This window comes from Netta rufina (assembly GCF_964035555.1).
Source record: "Netta rufina genome assembly, chromosome: 1".
In the NCBI taxonomy this organism is placed as follows: domain Eukaryota; kingdom Metazoa; phylum Chordata; class Aves; order Anseriformes; family Anatidae; genus Netta; species Netta rufina.
In genome coordinates, this window is record NC_140123.1 from 190,682,319 (window position 1) to 190,702,580 (window position 20,262).

A 20,262-nucleotide genomic window follows, 5' to 3' on the forward strand; every position below is an offset into this window, starting at 1 on the left:
GTAAGTACAACACATGGGAGGGAGCATCTCATTACAGAAGTAAAGGAATTACTTAAACGCTCCAGACAAATGAGTTTTTTTAGCAAATGCTAAAAAAACTTTTTCCTGTGTTCCCGTAAACAAAAGACTGCCCTAATTTTCAGCACTCCTATTGTGCTGAAGGGTTTTCTAGAGAAAAGTAAGTGTAAAGCAAAACCCTCCTGAGCAGAGAACAGGACAATCACCTTACTGCCACGGCAAAGCAGTGCAGGGGAGAGCAAGCCAAACATCTGGTGTTGCCTCTAACTTGGAAAATCACTTTCCAGCAGCAACAGACAGACTGTTCTTTGGAAAAGAAGGTCAGTAAAGCAGTGTAAAGAGATGGGTCACAACTATTCCAGGACCTCTCTTAGTACAGAACTCCATAAAATTAACACGTGATTAATCAGAGGCATGAAAGACTGATCAGCCAACTATGGCTGCCAAAACTACCCTTTCTAAGTATACAGAAAGGGTAAGAAAAAGCATACAAAAGCATAAGAAAAAACAACCAGGCCTCAGAAAATAGGATTAAAATATACGTTAATGTGTGACAGTGGACTAAGAAAACCAAGGACTTCAATGCCAGTTCACAGCTGAGAAAAAGCTTACATTTGAAATAAAATGCTAATAACACTTGAGGTAGTACAGAGAACAAAATTTTGAGCATACAGCATGACAGGTACAAATGACAAGCTGTAGTTCACAAAGAAAGACTGAACTGACGTTACAGAAGTACAAGAGGAACAATTTCAAACACTTAATTTAATCCAGAGATTTAAAAGTCTAACTGGTATTGTAAAAAAGAAAAAAAAAAAAAAAGTTGTGTTTTTGCAATAGAAAATTCCACTAACCTTTTATATTCAAAGAGTGACTGTGTAGTCACAACAATGAGGAATGTTAAGCAGGTAAGGGGACAGTGGAAGACTCCACTGTTCCAAAATAAGGAGGGTGGCTAAGAAAAGCAAGACGAGCAGTGCAAAAACAGTAAAAACAAAAATAACAGGCCCTCTAGTCACAAGAGAAGAAGGAAAAAAAGGGGGGGAAAGGAGAAATGAAAGATTCATCAAATAAAATTGTATGTATGTGGAATAGTAAAAGCGTCAAGTAGATTGTGAACCTGTAGTACTCAACCAATGAGGAAAAAGGTGAGGAATTGGGTGTCAGGTAATAGGGAATATAAGGTTATGATATACTTTTGTTGTGTGCTCCTGCTTGCAGGACGCCTGCCATTGCAACTGCAAATAAATTAGCTTCACAGAAGACCCCGTCTGAGAAAATTATTGAGAGATTTCTCACAGTACTCTTAATCAAGAGGTGTGGGAAGAAAACTCAAGTGCTCTGAAAGATTGAGAACCTGCCTGTTACCTTAGTTTTTTTCAGATATTATTCTATTTATAATGAGCAGCAGCTTGAGAAATGAAAATGAAATTAGTAATTCACTTAAGCTTATTCCCTCTACAGAATGTCCTTTCTTTTAGAAAAGAGAAGTACTACCATTAATGGCATAAAAGAGGTTTTGCAGTTGAGAATGAAACAAGACATCTTTCCTATACATTACAGCTGTGTTCTGATTAGTTGAGGATCAGCTAGGTGTGCAAGAATAATTAAGTCAGACAACGACAGTTCATTACATTCCTGAAGGGCTTGTAGTATAAAATAGTTTCCTTGCTCAGGCATACAAAATCATCAACAAAGAGTAAAAGCAGAATCATATACAGAGGTAAGAAACTGCTCAAATGCTCTTTCATACTTGGCTTCTTCAGAAGTCTCCTTCAGGACCCAGCACGTTCTTCTGCAACATTTGATTTTCTGGAACAGCTTCAAAAGAAAGAGGTGAAAAAAAAAAGATCTGACTGCATCAAACTGCTCGTACATATTTGACCAAGATTACCTGTTCCATTGGCTTGTGTCTGTGGCTTTGCAGCTTGCTGTGTTGCAGGCACCTCTTCAGCTCTACAAAGAAAACAGAAACAATGTGAAATGCTACAAGTTCAGAATTTTAAGAGAAAACCAAGTGTCCGCCCTATTTCAGGATTCAAAATGTTCACTGTACACTGTACTTAGGATCCAGAAAAAGACCATCGTGTAAGGCAAAGTGCGTTTTAGCCATTTTGTGTCACCAACAGCTCAGACTGATCTTCCAGCTACTGAATATTTTAGTATCAATTTTCTTGCATTACTTCTGGTTTTGCATCGTAGATTCATTGCAATGCCTGCCAGGAAAACTCTTCAGAGCCCTGACTTTTCCCACAGTAATAAATGAAAAGGGATTCCATATTGCAAGTTGATAACCACAGAGCTAAAATAAAATCAGCTTAATTCATGAACCCTGAATTCTGCCACCGTTATTGCAATCAACACCACTCATCTTCACAGTGAGAAGAGCAGATGTCAAGAATTATGTTCAAACGTTATGTCGTAAGCTCTTGAAGTGCAAAGATACCAACCCAAGATGAAAATATCTTTTTTAAAATGCAGAATTTAAATAATGGTGTGAAAAACAGAGACAACAATGTGATAAAAATACATGGCAAGAACCAGGCACCACTGGTCACATCTTTCAAACAGGTTAAGAACAATACTCACATTTATTACAAGTAAGCAGATCATGGAAAATAAGAATGCCTTGGCCATTCTGCACATGTGCAAGGCTTCAAATTACATTTGCAGTATCCATAGCCTCCAACTGCTAAAGTGGCTTGATAACACTTCAGGCATCAGTCCAAAAGCCTTGAGCCATCCATGAAGATATGCTACAGCAAGATTTCTCTAATGAAGCAGTAGCTTTGACAACACCAGCTGCAGCAAGCTTTACTTGACGCAGTTGTATGATGGAAAAGTTTACTACTTGAACTTAAAAACATGCTCATTGCATAATTTCAATATCACTTATATAGCAGACCATGTAGGTGCTTTCAAATATTCCCTTCATCTTTCAGTCCTCAGGAAGGGAACCAAGTGGGATGCAGGTCAGCAAATGGAGAGCAGGAGGAGGGATCCCACTGCACTGGGCAGATTACAGAATATATAAGTAGATTTATAGGCATCTCTCTGTTCCTCCACGAAGTACACAAGGAAAAGATCTCACAGTATTGTCTGTGTATGGAAAAGGCCACTCTGAATTCGTGCACTCTGAATGAGTAAGATGGAAAAACCACAGGACTAATTGCCTCCCTTCTTCCCTTAGCACTCCCCATATTTAATGAACTTTCCACATTCCTGTTTATTTCTAAAAGGAGCATTTAGAAATAATTTATTGATTTATAGCTATACTTGGACAACTATCAGGGTGAGTAGCCAACTTCAATGGCTTCTGCTTTTCACCTGTTTTCAACTCCCCTGCAGGATTTTTCCACGTTGCTCCTGTATTTGCAGCAACTCTTGAATCTTTTCAAAAGCCACCTGAATTCTGTTAGTTAATTTTTTTTCTAACTAAACTTTCATTTGGGCTTCTCTGCCGTCAACTTTGCACAGACTGCTATACAGCAGTGGCTTGTCTTCCTGGATCACACTCCTTCCAGCACATCAAACGGTTACACCATACAGGTGGGACATTTTTAGTCACAATCTGTCACTGCCACCGTCTCTCATTAAAGACACGTTTTGGCAGCGAGGATGTAGTCATTCACAGGCAGGAGGCAGTTACTCGACCTGCTCCCGTTGTGCAAGCACGCTGAGGGGATGTCACACCTGAACGGCTCTGGTGACGGAGCCAAGATGGGATCCCACAGCCACCACCCGTCAGAGCCTTCAGGCTGGGCCTTCCTTTCACACGCTGGGGTGTATTTTCAGAAGCAGCTCAGTGTCATTACTCCCTACGTTTCTTGGAAAAAAATCAAGAAAAATCTCAGCCAAAAGCAGTCATGAATACCAGCCTGACTGGGCTCCCTCAGTGGCACGTGAAGGTTTGGCCTTGGCCACTCATGGTGTTGTTTTTTGTTTGTTTGTTTGTTTGTTTGGCAATGTCTTACCCACCATCTGCCTGTTACTCTTTCCCCACGAAGAATCTGACCTTTACGAATCATCAGGTTAATGATAGCTCATTACTGCACCTGTGAATCAGGTTATAATTAGCCACCTCAGACAGATCTGGGCCAGGAAGCTCCAAATTCATTCTTTAGGCTTGCACAATCCTAAAACCAGGTCAAATCAGCCACTACTGGAAGACCTTTGACAGAGGGTAGGAATTATCATTCCTATAGTTTCTGAACCACTCTTCATGCCAAAGATCAGTTAGGAGGCTAGAAAACACAAGCCATCCCCAGAATCACAGGATTACAGAACTGTTGGGGTTGGAAGGGACCTCCAGAGATCATCAGGTCCAGCCCCCCTGCCAAAGCAGGTTCCCTACAGCAGGCTGCCCAGGTAGGCGTCCAGACAGGCCTTGAATAGCTCCAGAGAAGGAGACCCCACAACCTCCTTGGGCAGCCTGTCCCAGTGCTCCGTCACCCTCACCATGAAGAAGTTCTTTCGCATGTTGGTGCGGAACTTCCTGGGCTCTGTTTTGTGGCCATTGCCCCTTGTCCTGTCCCCACAAACCACTGAAAAGAGGTTGGCCAAATCCCTCTGTCTCCCACACTTAAGGTGTTTATAAACATTAATAAGATCCCCTCTCAGTCTTCTCTTCTCAATGCTGAACAGACCCAGGTCTCTCAGCCTTTCCTCATAGGGGTGATGCTCCAGACCCCGTATCATCTTTGTGGCCCTCTGCTGGACTCTTTCCAGGAGATCCCTGTCTCTCTTGTACCAGGGAGCCCAGAACTGGACACAGTACTCCAGGTGAGGCCTGACCAGGGCAGAGCAGAGGGGGAGGACCACCTCCCTTGACCTGCTGGCCATGCTCCTTTTAATGCACGCCAGGATCCCGTTGGCCTTCTTTACCACTAGGGCACACTGCTGGCTCAAAATGTTAGAGCTATTCATGACTGGTACAAGTATAACGTTCAAAAATGACAAGTACACATCAATGAGGCTCCCACTCAATGCTGCCCCACAGAAACATCCAGAACGATGCCCAAATGTTATTTTTGTAGGTGCAAATATGACCCAAAAGTTAAGACAGCCTTGACACTGAACTGCTGGCCGTTTATCTTCACTAAATATTTTGGGTTAGTGCATCTTTAGCCTTGACTACAGCTGTGAGCTGAACAGTATGTGAACCAAAAGAATCTCTCCAACAGTTACATGAAGACCTTGCCCATCGCACAACAGCTATTGAGCTGTTCTCAGCCATGTTCAGAGCAATTTTCCTACAGACCAGCTCCAAGTACTGAGCTCCCAAGCAACCCATCATCATTCTTCAGACAGCTTTTGTGGAAGCCAGTCAAGTCTGTTTTATCTGTGTAACTGTTACTGCTCAGAGTAACATGGACGCATACACATTTGTGAGACGAGCACATTCCAACCTCAGAAATGTAAAAATAAAACATGAAGGAAGTATTTTCTCAACCTAGTTTAAACACAACTCGCTCAGGTACACATGGCTCCTTAACCTGAGGAGTAGTCACAAAACTGAGTTGAAATATTTTAACATTTTTCATCTCCTTCCCATTAAAATAAACCAAACACATCAGAAGCTTTTGTCGTCCTCACAGATATTCCCACATTTTACATGGCTATTGTCCTGCATTTGTAGTGTCAGAAACAAAAGACAGGCTTTCAGAAGAAATGTCATCAGCCCAAAGCTGTACAAGATCTAAATGTTTGTGGCCAGAGGTAAAAAAAAAAAAAAAAAAAAAAAAAAAAAAAAAAAAAAAAAAAAAAAAAAAAAAAAAAAAAAAAAAAAAAAAAAAAAAAAAAAAAAAAAAAAAAGCACTCTTGACAGGAGGTTCTTCACAAGCAGATCTGGTGACAGGCTGCTAAGTTAAAAATAAAGACACACACAGTTCAGCCAACTGGGTTTGTCAGCAATCAAGTATGTTAGCAATCCCAGGGCAGCACGGCAACCAAACTTTTGACCCAGGACTCAGCTTCTTTCTACCTGTGCGGAGTCCCAGGCTGACAGGTATCCTTCCAGCAGGGAGCGTCTCCAGGCTCCAGAGGAATCTCCACTGCCATCTGAAGCATCTTCTCCAGTGACAAAGTCAGCTATACCCAAAGCACTGCGTGTGTGGAAGATGATGCCTTTTAGCAAAAGGCCAGGAAGAGGCAACAAAAATAAGTGGTACAGAAGAAAGAGAGGCTTGTGCAGGAGCACTGTCTATTCTTCCTTAAAAATAGCTCACAACGATACTACTAAAAGGTTTGTACCAGCCACAGCATGTTGGTAGGTGTTATTACAATACTTTTTTTTTTTTTTTTTTTTTCCAAACTGCGTGATGGAGCTGGCTCAAAATTTGTAAAATAAGGCAACAGCAGCCTACAATTTACACTAAACAAGCATTACTCACACAGACTATTCCAAATTATTTATGCATTGTTCCACTAACAAAATGTCATCAGCTTCAGCTGTTGTACCAAATGCTGGGCTGTCCCAAAGTGTCTATGGAAAACTTTAACTGAGGGCACGTTTTTGAATGCTCAGACGTACAGACAATGAACACCATGACAAACAAACCCACTAGGCATCCTTTTCTTCCACTCCTCCCTGCAAAGACTTCAATGAAGTAAGCCCATGTTCTGCACACACACAGAAACAGAAACAATCTACGCTGTTAATTCATTGTTTTCTCCTTGCTGAACATTTTGCAGCGTCTATTTATATAGCTACATGTATCGATCTACTTCACAAATACTTCTGAAAACTGCAACAATTAAAATAATTTATTTTTTACACTACGACATGCTTTGCTTTTCATTAGCAGTTCAATGCTGTAAGCAAAAACAGAATACATGCAAACATTTTTTATATGCATATCTATTTAAAGATTATACGAAAAATTACCTGAGACACAGGGCAAATTTGGCTTTGTTGACTTCAGCAGAGTAAATGACTTTCTGGGGTCAAGTTGCTTAATAAAATTAAGTTTCTAGTAAATATAAGTTTGGCCTATTACATACATGATTGTGTCAACCAACACCTTGCCTGTAGTGCTAATAGAACTATTTCAAAATGCCTATAGCAAAGTGCAAACAGATAAAAAGCAGTGATAAATAATTTCACACAACAGAGCACAATTTATGAAGAAGCCTAGGCAACCTGAGTTGTCTTCTGAGTATAAACTGGAAAACTCTTTGAATTTATTTATTTTTGTTATATATACCTGCCTGTCTGAAAAAGGTTAGAATATTAGCAAGACTGGTCAAAAAAAGACTGATAAAATGGATAATTGGCTGAATGTAATCTTCAAGTGCAACTCAAGCTAAAAGGGCTAATGCCATCCTTAGGATATCCAAATGGGAATACAGCACTGGAGAGGGCAGGTCATGACACCTTAGTTTAATAGTGGTATGCCTGCACGAGATTTGCTCTGATTATGGTTATCTATCTGACACATCAGGACACAGATGTTGACACTTGAAGAAGAAACACTGAAAGAGATAAAAGAAAGCCTAAAGGTTTGATAAACAAAGACCAAACTCTTTTCTCAGTAAAACACACATACTCACAAGCCACAGTGGGCCATATCAGACCCTGGACCATCCTCACTACTCCTCGTAAAGAGGGACTCAGCAGGCTGCAATTTGGGTACCTTCTTGCAGAGGAAGTCCTCATCCTTCTCCAGGACTCTCAGCAATGATGGGATCATTTTCCTCCCTCTGTGATGGCTATGACCTAGAACCCAGGTGTACCTGCTTTCAGGAGAAAGCCTAAGGGCCAGAGCTGATGGTACAACCTGTACTGTGCTCAGCTACAAGCACAGAACCACAGAATCACAGAATTTCTAGATTGGAAGAGACCTCAAGATCAACGAGTCCAACCTCTGACCTAACATTAACAGTCCTCCACTAAACCATATCGCTAAGCTCTACATCTAAACGTCTTTTAAACACCTCCAGGGATGGTGGAACTTGCATCTCAAACACCTTCAAGGGAGCAAGTCGGAGACAAGAAGGAGTCCTGAAGCACCCGTTTTATACACCAAGAGAAGAAAGGACCATTCTTTGTCATTGCTTTGTACTGCTGCTACAAGCAGATATTCTCAGTGTGGGAACAGGACCAAGTTTGTCCCTTTTCCTCTGCCCCCAGTAGTCGACTCAAACAAAAGAACATCAGTCTAGACACAAACTGGAAATTACATGAGCATGCAGGCAGACCAACCAGCACAGGAGATAAAAATACACTCACACTTTCCAGCTCTAAGAGCAACTGTAAAATGTCAGAAAAAAATCCCCAGAAAACAGAGCTATGCAGATCGCCTTCCAAGTGCAAGATCACAGCCTGGCTTGGGAACAACTTCTCTGTAAGGACCTTGCAGAGCCCCCTCTAAGCACACAACTTGGCAGCTCAGGTCAGGACTGCACATGGATCAACCTTCCATGGAAACAGCGATTTTGGAAGACTGTCAATATAGTCAGACAAAATACATCAGACAAAAAAGTCTAACACTGTCCTGGGTTCTGAGAATAAGAGGGGAGGCCTAATTAAACTGCTATATAAAGCCTTGGTGAACCCACACTTTGAATACTACGTGAACTCAGTCTCTTCATCTTAAGACACAGGAGTTGAAGAATGATAACTGAAGCGATGAAAGGAATAGAGAGTACTCTTAAGAAGACACCAGAAAAGCTGGAACTCTCTAGTCTGCAGAGGAGAAGAGTAAGAGATCAAAGGTGGTACTTAAGCTGAATGCTGAACAGTTGTTCACCAAATCTCCCAATTCTGTAACTCTAGGGTATGTCTTGAAACCACTAGGAAATCTGTTTAAAAACAAACAAACACCATACAACTGCTTTTTTGTAATCAACAACTTCTGTAAGGTATCGCCTCCTTAGCTTCCTGTGGTAGACAGCACTGGCATGTTAAAAAGGGGACTAAACAAATTCCTGGATAACAGGTCTGCAAACAGAGTCCCAAGTGAAAAGGCAATGATATACCTTCAAATACCCCTCACGCAGTGTTTATGGATGCTAGAGAAGTAGGAGATAAACAGATCACTGAAAGCAACTGGGCTCACGTGTTCCCCATAAACAGCTCCCCTGTCCTTGCAACAGAATACCAAGGGATATGGACTGCTGACCTAACCAGGAAAAGCATTTTTATGCTCCGAATGCGTACAGAAGTAAGTAGCACACTGGGAAGACTTTGTATAACATTCAGAAACCTCATATCCAAGCAAATAGTTCTACCCTTTTTTTTTTCTTGCTCATCACCTCTAAATAACTGACAGTGCTTACTGCATATGATTACTAAATCAGCCTGCACTATTTAGTGTTGACAGTAGTTGACGTTGAACCACAACTCCTACTGCTCAGCCAAGTAACCTTAGCTACTGCTGAGGAAGATAATGCAGGCAACTACGTACGCAAGTGGGTTTAGACCAACAAGGCCACCAAGCAGCTGCTGTGAGTCTAAGATCTAAAGTCCATACTGTAAGGAGAGACATCATCAAACACGATGGCTTAGCAGCACCACAGAGGATATCCTCAACGTTGAAGGGTTTTGGGTTTTATTGGATTATGGGGAGGCACATATCCACTTGCCAATGCAGTGGCAAGGAAGGCTTACAGTTCAGCCACTCCCACACATTTAGGTCTGTGGTGTGGTATTGAGATGTCCTGCTAGAAGAGGAGTAATACAGACTGAGCAGTCTGGAGATGACAATGCTTGAGGAGGCAAAGCATATGCAGTGCCGTGGCACAGGCTCTGGCACTCAGCAGCACACATTGCACACTTATATCCCCAGGTACGTAAGATCCAGCGATATGAAGAATATCCCAACCAGATAGCTGTCAGGACACCTCTGTAGCTATGGCAGTATGTATGGTCAAGTAATATGGAAGTACCTGCATGTACAAGATGTACTTTCACATGAAAGCACAGACAGCTTCTCTCTGTGAGAGTTACTCATTTATTTGAAGAGAGCCCAGGCTGGAAATGGATGTTTTCATCAAAACTCCTCATTAAGAGAGTCTGAGACCTCAAGTGGCTTTTAGCTATAGAGTGAAGACATTTCTCTTACCTTGCTTTAAGTACTTCATTGACTTTTTGTTCTAGTTCTAGTCTCCTCTGTCGTTCCTTTTCCAGCTCTTGCCTTAATGTTTCAGCGTTTGTTTCTTCTCTCAGCTTCCTGAGTTCCTCCTCTATTAATTAGGGGATAAGAAGAAGATTCAGTTATATCAAAGAAAATTAAAGCCTAATTATGACAAATTAGGTATTTTTTTGTTTGCTTGTTTTTTCCATTTGTGTTACAGTGAATATGTTCACCATAAAAAAAAAGGTAATCAAGAGTTAGAAAGACTTCACAAAAAGCACACAGTTGTATCGTGTACAAAATGTTAAATTTGAATTGGTAAAACAAGAAGAAAAACAACTTTAAAGTTTTCTTTTATAGATGCATCAAAAATAAGTTCCTGTAAGCTACCTTTATTTAAATACAACTTCACATACCCTTAATTCCCCAAAGAAATAATCATCAGGAAAGGCTGTTTATTGCCAAGTATGTTGTGTCTCTCCCCCACACCCCCAATATGTTTGGGCAGGAAAAAAAAATATACATACACTCATACAGTCATACAATGCTATGCAACCCTCTGTCCATCAACTCCTGGCACTCTCATATTTTTATACACGTCAGATGGGCCTGTTAAGAACCTGAGTACATCATAGTTTTAAGAATGGGTTATGAGATGGAGAGCTAAGTTCAGATTTCTATCTTTTTACGAAGTTAGTCTGCCCTACTAACTTCCAAGGAGTAACTTATGTATGCATGTACATATAAACATACATATGTATATATATATATACATATATATATACAGATGTTTCCTTTCATGAGCACATTATCAACCATGCATAAGGCTTTTTGTAGCTAATTAGCTTTGTTTTTTGTCATTGACAGTATTCTAGTTTGTGACTTTACTTTAGCCCAGAGCCACACAACAGGCTCGCTATTGGTGATCATTTTACCCACATAAGCATTCAAGAGATGACAAAAAGAAGATTGGGAATCTCTTTTGTTTTTTACTTTTTTTTTTTTTTTTAATGACAAAATTACTCTATTTTGTGTTCTCTGGGCTCTTTTTTTCAGCTCAATTTTGCCAGTAAACAGTAGAACAACAGAAAATACTTGCTAATTCTACTGTCACCACAGACAGTAGTTCAAGCTTTACATTGTTTTACATGATCCATATATTATGTTCTACCCTACAGCAACCTCTTCTGTTTCTTTTTATAGATTGTCTCATAAATCTTAAATAATCTGATAATTTTGATGTTTGAATCTCTCTCTCTTCAATCACTACGTGTCTTGAGAAGGTCAGAAATCCTACTGCAAATACTCAGAAGATGTGATAAACTCTGTCTCCCCTCCCTGCGGGAGGCCTTAGTGCAGTATCTCAGACTGTTTTATCTGCTGTGCAAGCTAGGCAGCGGTAGATTATCTGTATTCCTGCGGCACTAAGGGCTTTAGAGCACAGAATTAGAAGAGAAGGAAGAAGATAGATGAATTGAGAAGACAACATGATGTGATGTGTTACATTGTGAGGCTACAGGTTGAATGCCATTAAACTGAAAAGAGTTTGCTATCATCTCATCACTAATGACCCCAGAAAGGAGAATTGGAACACAGAAGCCACCTTATCCTCTAGCAATTTGTATTGGGTTTACATGGAAAGGGCTTGGTAGCAGGGTCCTGCTGGGGTGGCCTCTGTGAGTAGAGCCCAGCAGCTGCCCCATGTCAGATCAGAGCCAGCTCCAGGCGGCTCCAAAAGGGACCTGCCACTGGCCAGAACTGAGACAGTGACCAACACTGGTTGGGCCTCTGGGAGAGCAGATTTAAGAAAGAAAAAATAAAAAACACTGTGCAACTGCAGCTGGGAGAACGAGGAGTGAGAAGCAGCCCTGCAGCCCCCCAGGTGAGTGCAGCAGGAGGGCAGGAGGTGCTCCAGGCAGGCAGCAGCAGTTCCCCTGCGGCCTGTGGAGAGGCCCCTGGTGGAGCAGGCTGCCCCCCTGCAGCCCATGGGTCCCACATGGAGCAGATCTCCACACTGCAGCCCCCCCATGAGTGGAGGAGCCCTGAGTGAAGCAGGTGGATGTGGCCTGGAGGAGGCTGCGGCCCATGGAGAGGAGCCCACGGAGGAGCAGGGGTCTGGGGGGAGCTGCCGCCCATGGGGGACCCGTGCTGGAGCAGTTTGCTCCTGGGGGATGGACCCCGTGGTATGGTGCCGTGTGGGAGCAGTTCTTGAAGAGCTGCTGCCTGTGGGCAGCCCCCACAGGCTCAGTTCGGGAAGGACGGCATCCATGGGAGGGACCCCACAGGGAGCAGGGGCAGAGAGGGACCGCAAAGGAGCAGCAGAGACAAAGTGTTAGGGACTAACTACAGCCCCCATTCCCCATTGCCACTCAGTGGGAGGAGGGAAAAGATAATTTGTTGAGTGATCTCCCTGTCCTTATCTCAGCCCTTGAGCCCCTTTCATTGTATTTTCTCCCCCTTTTCCTTTGAGGAAGAGGAGTAAGAGAGCAGTTGCAGGGGAGTTCAGCTGCCCAACTGCCCAGCAAGGTAGTTGTATTTTACCACACAACTTTATTTATTTTTGTGTTTAGTTTTATTTTACCACACAACTAAAACTGAAATTTATTTCCAAGACTATAGTATGTTACGGCATGGTACAGAAGGGAACTTGGACTGTTGCAGCAGGTATCATCATCTCCTGTAAATAAACAGACAGATGCGGACAGAAGGGCACACCTACACACTGAGCTGTTCCTAATTACGTGTCTACAAGCAATTTGAATTCCAGCAAGAAAACTGTGTTTATGATTAGCCTACCCTGCACTTTCAAGAGCTTGCCTTGTTGCATAACAGAGCACGCAGCAGCTGAGGGGAAACATCTGTTGCAATTGAAATCTATCACGATGGTATCACAAAGTTCCAAAAGGGATGTTATCTTCTCAGACCATTAAAGGAAAGAAAAACCTCTTTGTTAAGCACTTTTAAAAAAGTAAAAAAGAGGAAATGAATATGCGTTATATGTACATAAGAAAGCCACAAGTAGTGTAAATTAACCTCAGTGCCCTTGGAAGTCTGCACAGATCTTCCAGCTTCCTTAATACCGGTTGTTCTGATTACACTACATCTTGTTCTATTAAAAACAAAATCCAGAGACTCAAACACTAGGACGAGAAGAGCAAGAGATACAGAATTGCTTTACGCAAAGAGGAAGAGATAAAGGGTGCACAACGAACAAGGTTGAACTCCTATAAAAGAAAACAAAAAATACAGCGCCCGATCACTGGGACTCATCAGAGCTTCGCTTTGCATGGCATTCTCTAACACCCAAGTACAAGACTTTGCAATTTAAACCCATCCCAGTTTTGGCCTTTCCCACTCTTTAAGGCAGCATTGTTGCTACTTTGGCAGCAGTGTGGGTCTGGCATCATAAAGCCTCCGTGCCTGGTTAGTTAAATACTCTAAGTTTCCTAAGCAACAGAAACCACAAAGGAGAGGGAAACAAAACAAAACAAAACAAAAACCCACTACTGTCCTTCCTTGCTCACTCCCCTAAAATAATCTACAGTGTGGCTAAACTGAACTAAATTTACAAAACAAAAAGACACTTCTCTGGAAGAACCCACAAGAACGTTTCACCATGGAAGTCTTAACACAGTGCCTTATGTATTGAGCTTTACAGGTGTGTATCCTCCTTGACGATGAGAAAAATGTGCTCCTTGCATTTCGTCTTCAGACAGGCAGGGTAAACATAGAAGGTCAAGCTTCAGGTCCAAGAGTAATCAGCTTCTGTAATTTCCCTCTCAGGCCCGTCAGTCACAGCTCCCTATCTCATGCTGGACAAGAAACATTACAAGAGGCTTAGTGCATGGCTTAACTAGACATGCAGGTGTGATCCTGCAAAAACGCTGTAAATCCTCTCTAAACAAAGTCAACTTGTATAGAAAAAGCAGGGAAATACCTGAATGCTACGGCACTTGCAAAAATCAGATTTGGAAGTCTGTAAGACTAGGCAACAATAGTGTTTAAGCTACATTAACCTGTATCTTATTGTAGTGCAAACCCTAGTAAAGTTGACCTTGTGGGAAAGACCATCATTAGCAATGTATCTCACAAGTTACCTGTATATATTTTTTATTTTATTTTTTTTCCAGTTTTTCTACAGCATTTTATCCTCTATTAGTTACCACACCACTGTCACACCTGCATTCTAAGGATTTGGTCATCTACATTTAAAGATTTAACAACTCAAAAAGTTTAGTTGCTATCACCTAGCTGTTCAAAGACAAGCTACTTGGTGTTTTACCACTATGCAGTAATTATTGAATTGTATGCCATCAGCTCCTAGAACAACCGAAAAATTTCATTTTGCTCCTCAGAATACACAAGCTTGTTGTAAGAAATGTTTTGCTGAAAAGCTCAAATACTAAAATATTTAGTTCAGAGAGACCAAACAAAATCTGAGTGGTATACAGAAAAGAAAGATGCTACGATAGCCTTGGAAGGCATGACGCAGTAGGTTCCTAATTCAATACTGCATGTGCAGTAAAGCCGATGTCTCCCTTAATACGGGGATTGGAGGGGGATTAGGGAGTCTCCTAGTAGCTACTTTACATAATAGCATTCCCTTGTAGGCCTACAGGTATGGTGCAAAATCCTCCCGTAGGACAGAGTGACAAAAAATTTCTTCCGGAGCAGAGCCTAGAGATCAGGCGGTAAACTGCTGTGTACAGCTACCAAATCGGTTCACTGTTAAATCAAAGGAGACCAAGTTAAAAACTACGAATGCCAAAAATCGTACATGTATCCTGTCATATTTACATAGGGAAACACCAGTACTTAGTAAGAAAGAAATAACTCTTCTACGTGTATGTTAATTATGGCAAATCTTCCTGTAACACTCTGCACATTGCTAGAGTTCAAGGATGTTGTCTGATCGGTACTGAACACACCAAGTCCCAACCACACACCATCAAACTGGATCTCATCAGCAGTGCTGATGGAGCCAGAGTTACCTCCAACACATGAAGTTTCTCCCCTTGCCAGACTCCCTACTCCTATGCAAAGCCACTATTAAGTTTGTCCCAAGTAAGCCAACTGTACAACATTACAGACAAAATGTTAGAAGTCTGGAAATAGATATATTTTTTATCTCCATAAATATTGAAAAGCTTTTATTCTTTATCCTAAACTGCAGCAAAGAACAGTGCTGTGACACACATGGAAATGTTTCACCATGTGTCATAAAGCAAAGACACATCCAAAGAACGCTGCCTGCTGTTTGCCCAGCAGTGGTGATGGAGGAAGGACCCATCAAAAAGAAATAATTCAATAACCTCTTTTTTCTGTTTATAGTTATTTTGTAATTCATTTCTGCAGGCAAGTCCACAATTCACGGCTATAACTGGATATAGCTTAATTGCGTACTATTTATGACCTGTTCTTTGAATTTTTGCCTCTCCTCCCCCATAAGGACATTAAGTACTTTCCACTAGTGACTTGAGACCCACAGAGACTCCAAATAACACATTAGCCTTTGATACCAGACTTCACAAGACATTTTTCTACTTCACATGAGAGATGCTTGAAAAGGGCTTACCTAGACCTCTGTTCCAGCAGCTCCTCTTTATCAGCACTTTTTTCTTCTTTAAGCCACCTCTTAATTAAGTTCATGCCCTTTCAAGCTTAGACTTCTACACGGGAAGCATGAAGCTCACCTGCTTAGGGGACCACCCTTAGCATTCTAAGGAGGAAGAACCAAAACACCTCTCCTCTCAAGCCCAAGAGGCCAGGATTACCATCTAATCTTTCCTTTGTCTTGTGGGCTTAGGCGGTCACTTGCAAAACAGATACCAGCCTTCATGTTCTTCATGGATCTTCTCCAAGAAGACGGACAAGGAGTGGTTTGGAAAGTCATCTCAGCAGACAGAGGAGCAACGGTGGAAATAGGGTGGAAGATGCAGCATGTGGTGTTATCACAGCTTTACAAATTCCTTCCTACTATAAAAATGTCAGGTACTATAAGCACGATGATTCAGTACAATACCGTAAGCTGACTGCATTTAAAGCACAAGAAGAGTTCTTCATGCCATTTTTTGCAGCTAAGAATAGTGTCCGGTAAAGGTGGAAATCCAAATTATTCTGACTTTTAAGTCCCACAGTCTTTTTTCTTTATTATTATTATTACTATTTTCACTGTTATCTCTGCACACTAACAGGCTAAAGCCAACCTATCTCCTCCTTTAGATTTATCTTTATTTTTCCATTCCCTTTAATTCAGAAAAAGACACAGCTGAACTTAGTAAGATATAGTTATGAGTTTCAGCATCACTGATCCCTCTTTTGCCAAGTGCTTCCTCCAAATTTGTTTTGGTAGTTATGATGTATGAGGACTAATACCATATAACGCCATTTAATTGTATATAAGTAGGAGGAAGGGGGTTTATGTTCTGTTAAACTGAAGGAGAAACTCTCAGACTTTGGCTAACTCAGAGTCTTCTTTATGGCAACTCAGGCACAGAGATGATGGCTATTTTTTCCCTATTTATCTTGCCACAAATATTTCGTAAAGCAATATTAAGCAGATCCTGTCATACAAGCTGCACATTTAAGCAGCTGTATCGAGTGAAACTGAAGAGCTACTTAGCCCAGCACCCTGGTTTGACGATGGTGAGGAAGAGGTGCTCTTCCATGGGCACGAGAAGAGAGATTTGCAGCAGTCTCTTCCCATCCTCACCTACCTGCAAGTTGAGGGAATCCCTCTGCCAGGGGTGCCACCGCTCTTCTGAGGAGGAGTGGAAGTGCAGCCAACATTACAGCATCAGAAAGAGCACTATACAAAAACTATTCCTGGTAAATTGCAACTACAAATTACCTCTAAAAGCACAGTTTAAGGTGTCAGTGGAAGCATTATTTAGGCCAAGAAAAGCCATTTCAGGGCTCAGATTCACCTATGCAACCTTCAGCAGTTGGTGTTACAATGAAAACCTCCACAGCAAAAGTGAAGTTTTGTTTCGTTTTATCTTACTTATTCAGCGTTGAGGAGTTGCAGGTGAGCAAAGAAACCCTCATATGGATAACGTCAAATCACCAGTAAATGCAAAAACCAACCAACCAAAAATCCCCACCTTGCACGATCTACTACTGTACAAGGATCAAAATGCATTCGCCACACATTCGACTGCTTTTCAAGATCTCTCATTCCTCCTGCCTCAGAAACTTCTTTTCATATTGTTCTAAAAGACTTACCCTGAAGTATTTTATCTGCAGCTGATCTTTGCTCAACTACATTATCTGTGAAGCATAGAAGAAAATAATGATACAGAGAATTGAATATATATATTTTTTAATCCAACCAACCAATGCATGGGGACAAAAAGTAGGATATTCAAATGCTAATAAGATAAAGGGAAAAAAAGAGTCAGCAAAGCTGGAAGACTAAAGGCATAGCTTCATCTTATTCCTTTTGAAAATATCTTGCTTTGTCAACTCAATGCTTTTCCTTTGTGGTCAGATCTCGTTTGCTTGCAAGATTCCTTCACACAGAAAGACAGGGGAAAAGATTTTCTAATGGGAATACAGCTGCTACGCAAAGCCAGAAAAGCAGACAGGATGCATTAAAGATGAACTACATCTACCTAGTGCATATCCTCTTCTCCTTCCTACTGCATTTTATACAGGCATTTTGGTAGTGTGGAGAAATGAAATAGTCACAGATTAAGAAAAAAGAAGCACAGACAGACATTTTCACCATAACCTTTCTCCAGCTCAGTCTGGCGTACCTGCACACATCAAACCGAAGTGACCCGTCACTTTCAGAAATAGTGATGCTAATTCTCTTTAAGAAAACCTAACACAAGTTTGGCAGATAAGCAATCCTCCTTTCTCCTTTCTATTTTTTTTGTTTGTTTGTTTTCCTGTCATTCTGTTGTGCCTCTGCTTTTCCAAAGGCAGAGTTCCTGCTCCAGTACTTGCAATGAGCATAGCTTTTGGGGACCAGTTTTGGAGTCTCTTAGCACACACCTCCAGGAACTCATAGGGAGCAGCACAGCCTCCCTCTGCACTGGTAGGAAATAAGCCAACGCTGATGCAGAAGCAGCAGCAGGGGGGCAGAGCCTGAACTATCAGCCTGCTGCTCAACTGTACAACATTCCTCACCTCGACAGCAGAGTTTTATGTAAAGCATCCCTGTTTCACGTGATCAGGAAGCCTAATTCTAAAAGGGCTTCTTATCTGACAAGATCTTCTCCTGTGCAAACCGGTCCAGCCTACTCCCTCACCATTCCTCTTGCATCCCACTTCGAGTGGGTGAGGTTAGAAAGAACTCGGTTGTCATTACTACGGCATGTACTGAGTAATTATGCTAACAAGTGATTAGTTACTTTACATTTACATGCAGTGTTTTCAATAGAGCACCATTATGTTATTATAGACAAAGAAGAGACAGGATCATTTCACCTTTATTATGGATTTCAACTTTTAAAAGTTTCCTGAAAATATGCCAGCTACCTTAAAAATCAACAGCTTACTGAGACAGACTCCCCTCTCAAAACACGAAGTGTGAAGCTCTCTATTGCTAGATACACTTTTGTCAGCTGAAAAGTCATGAGAACTACTGCTGCTCTATGGATTTTCAGAAATTTCAGAAAATAAAAATGTCACCAGAGTTGCGGATCCATCTAAAATGAAGGGAGCTGTGAAAAATGTTGTCGCTGGTGCAGGAACTGTTTTCACTCCTTGTTTTTGGCAGAAGCAGCGAAACAGGCTATAAACATTTCAACGCCTGGCTCAGAAATAGCAGCAGACTCTTCCAAGACTTTTGTGTTACTAAGCCGAGCAGGGAAGGGCAGGTTCTGCACGGAGCTCCCAAAATCTTTGGCCTGGTTATACAAAAGGGGCAGGCACAGCAGTGCTGCCCTGTCTGAGCTTTCAACCAGCTCCAGCCCTGCAATTCACGAAGCCAAGCCAGGAACCCAAAAACAGCAGGAGGAAGGAGCACGCTGTGTCTACGTGATGCAATGTGTAGGTGGCACCTGTAAGAGCCAGTGCAGGAACAAGTTTCGGAAGCAGAAACAACCCACCTGTGTCAGCACGGTGATTAATGGGCCCCACAAAGGCAGTGTGTGATCCTCCTGGGTTGGGCCCTCCAGGCTCTGTCACCTTCCTGCATCTTCTATAAGCACGTGTGGGGCAGTGACGCGGGGAGGTTGCACAAGGTGGCCCTGGAACAGGGCTAGCCCAGGACTCCATCCTGCTGCCGGTGCTGGGCTGGACTCCCTTTCTTTCCTTCCCCTGAGCTTAGCAAGCCTGGGCTTTTGAAGCCAAGCTGAGAGCAAGCAAGATCCTCTACCTGCTAGACACAGTCCTTACAGACAAGAAATGGAGGCCTGAATCCTCCTGAGTCTGCACTGAAGTCTCTAAAGCCCCAGACATGTGGCCCAGCCTGCTCACAATTTCTTCTTCCGACAACGTTTGTAGGAAAAAGAAGCCAGAGTTTTGGAGGGCTTTTTTTCTCCAGGAAATGTTAGACATGAACTCAACACACATGGTGAGTTATGTAAGCATCTCTGGGTATAAGCAAAAGCTTTCTGACACCTCTTAAGAAACCTTCCACAGATTTACGAGAAGCCAGTCCTAGAAAATCATCTGAACATTGCCTTTTTTTTTTTTTTTTTTTTTTTTTTTTTTAATACAGAAGAAAGTGAGAGCAGCTCTGGTGGGCAGACAGCTCTGCTGCAGAGCCCAGGCTCACAGAAGCAACAAGGAAAAAGACGTGAGTGCCCAGGGAAAAAGTTCAGGAAGATTCCCCACAAGTCCTCGTATGCAAACTACAGATCTCACTAGAGAAACTTCACAGGCTCGAGGGACACGTGCAGATCTCCCAGGAACACCCCTGTCAGCACCTGGGAGCCCAGGGTGTGAAGCTGAAAGAGACAAGGCTTAGGGGAAGGTGCAGAGCATGCGATACACCCTCGGTGTTCGCTAGCACCAGCTTCAGAAGCCCATGCTGCATCATCAGCTTTCAGTCTACTCCTAGATTTGTGAACCAAAGGTGACTGTAGGCTGCTGAGTCAGTAAGAGGACAGCAGAAACGATGCACTGAAACTGTTCCTCTGCCCTTATCCAGCTCTGCTGCTGCAGCAGGTATTTGACTCTCACATCAGGAGCAGTCACACCAAGGGCACACTGACAC

The 20,262-nt window shown here is 42.1% G+C and overlaps 1 protein-coding gene across 4 annotated transcripts in view; it reads right to left on the bottom strand.

The window, feature by feature from the left end:
* The window catches only part of GRAMD4 (GRAM domain containing 4), a 79,152-nt gene that overhangs the window by 21,534 nt on the left and 37,356 nt on the right, over positions 1-20,262 (bottom strand). For all 4 annotated transcript variants that reach the window (XM_084306060.1, XM_084306059.1, XM_084306057.1 and 1 more), the window contains exons 4-5: positions 10,083-10,203; positions 1,913-1,974 (exon numbers count right to left, since the gene is read on the bottom strand). In XM_084306060.1, coding sequence (XP_084162186.1) covers positions 1,913-1,974; positions 10,083-10,203 — 183 coding nt within the window. The remainder of the gene's footprint in view (positions 1-1,912; positions 1,975-10,082; positions 10,204-20,262) is intronic.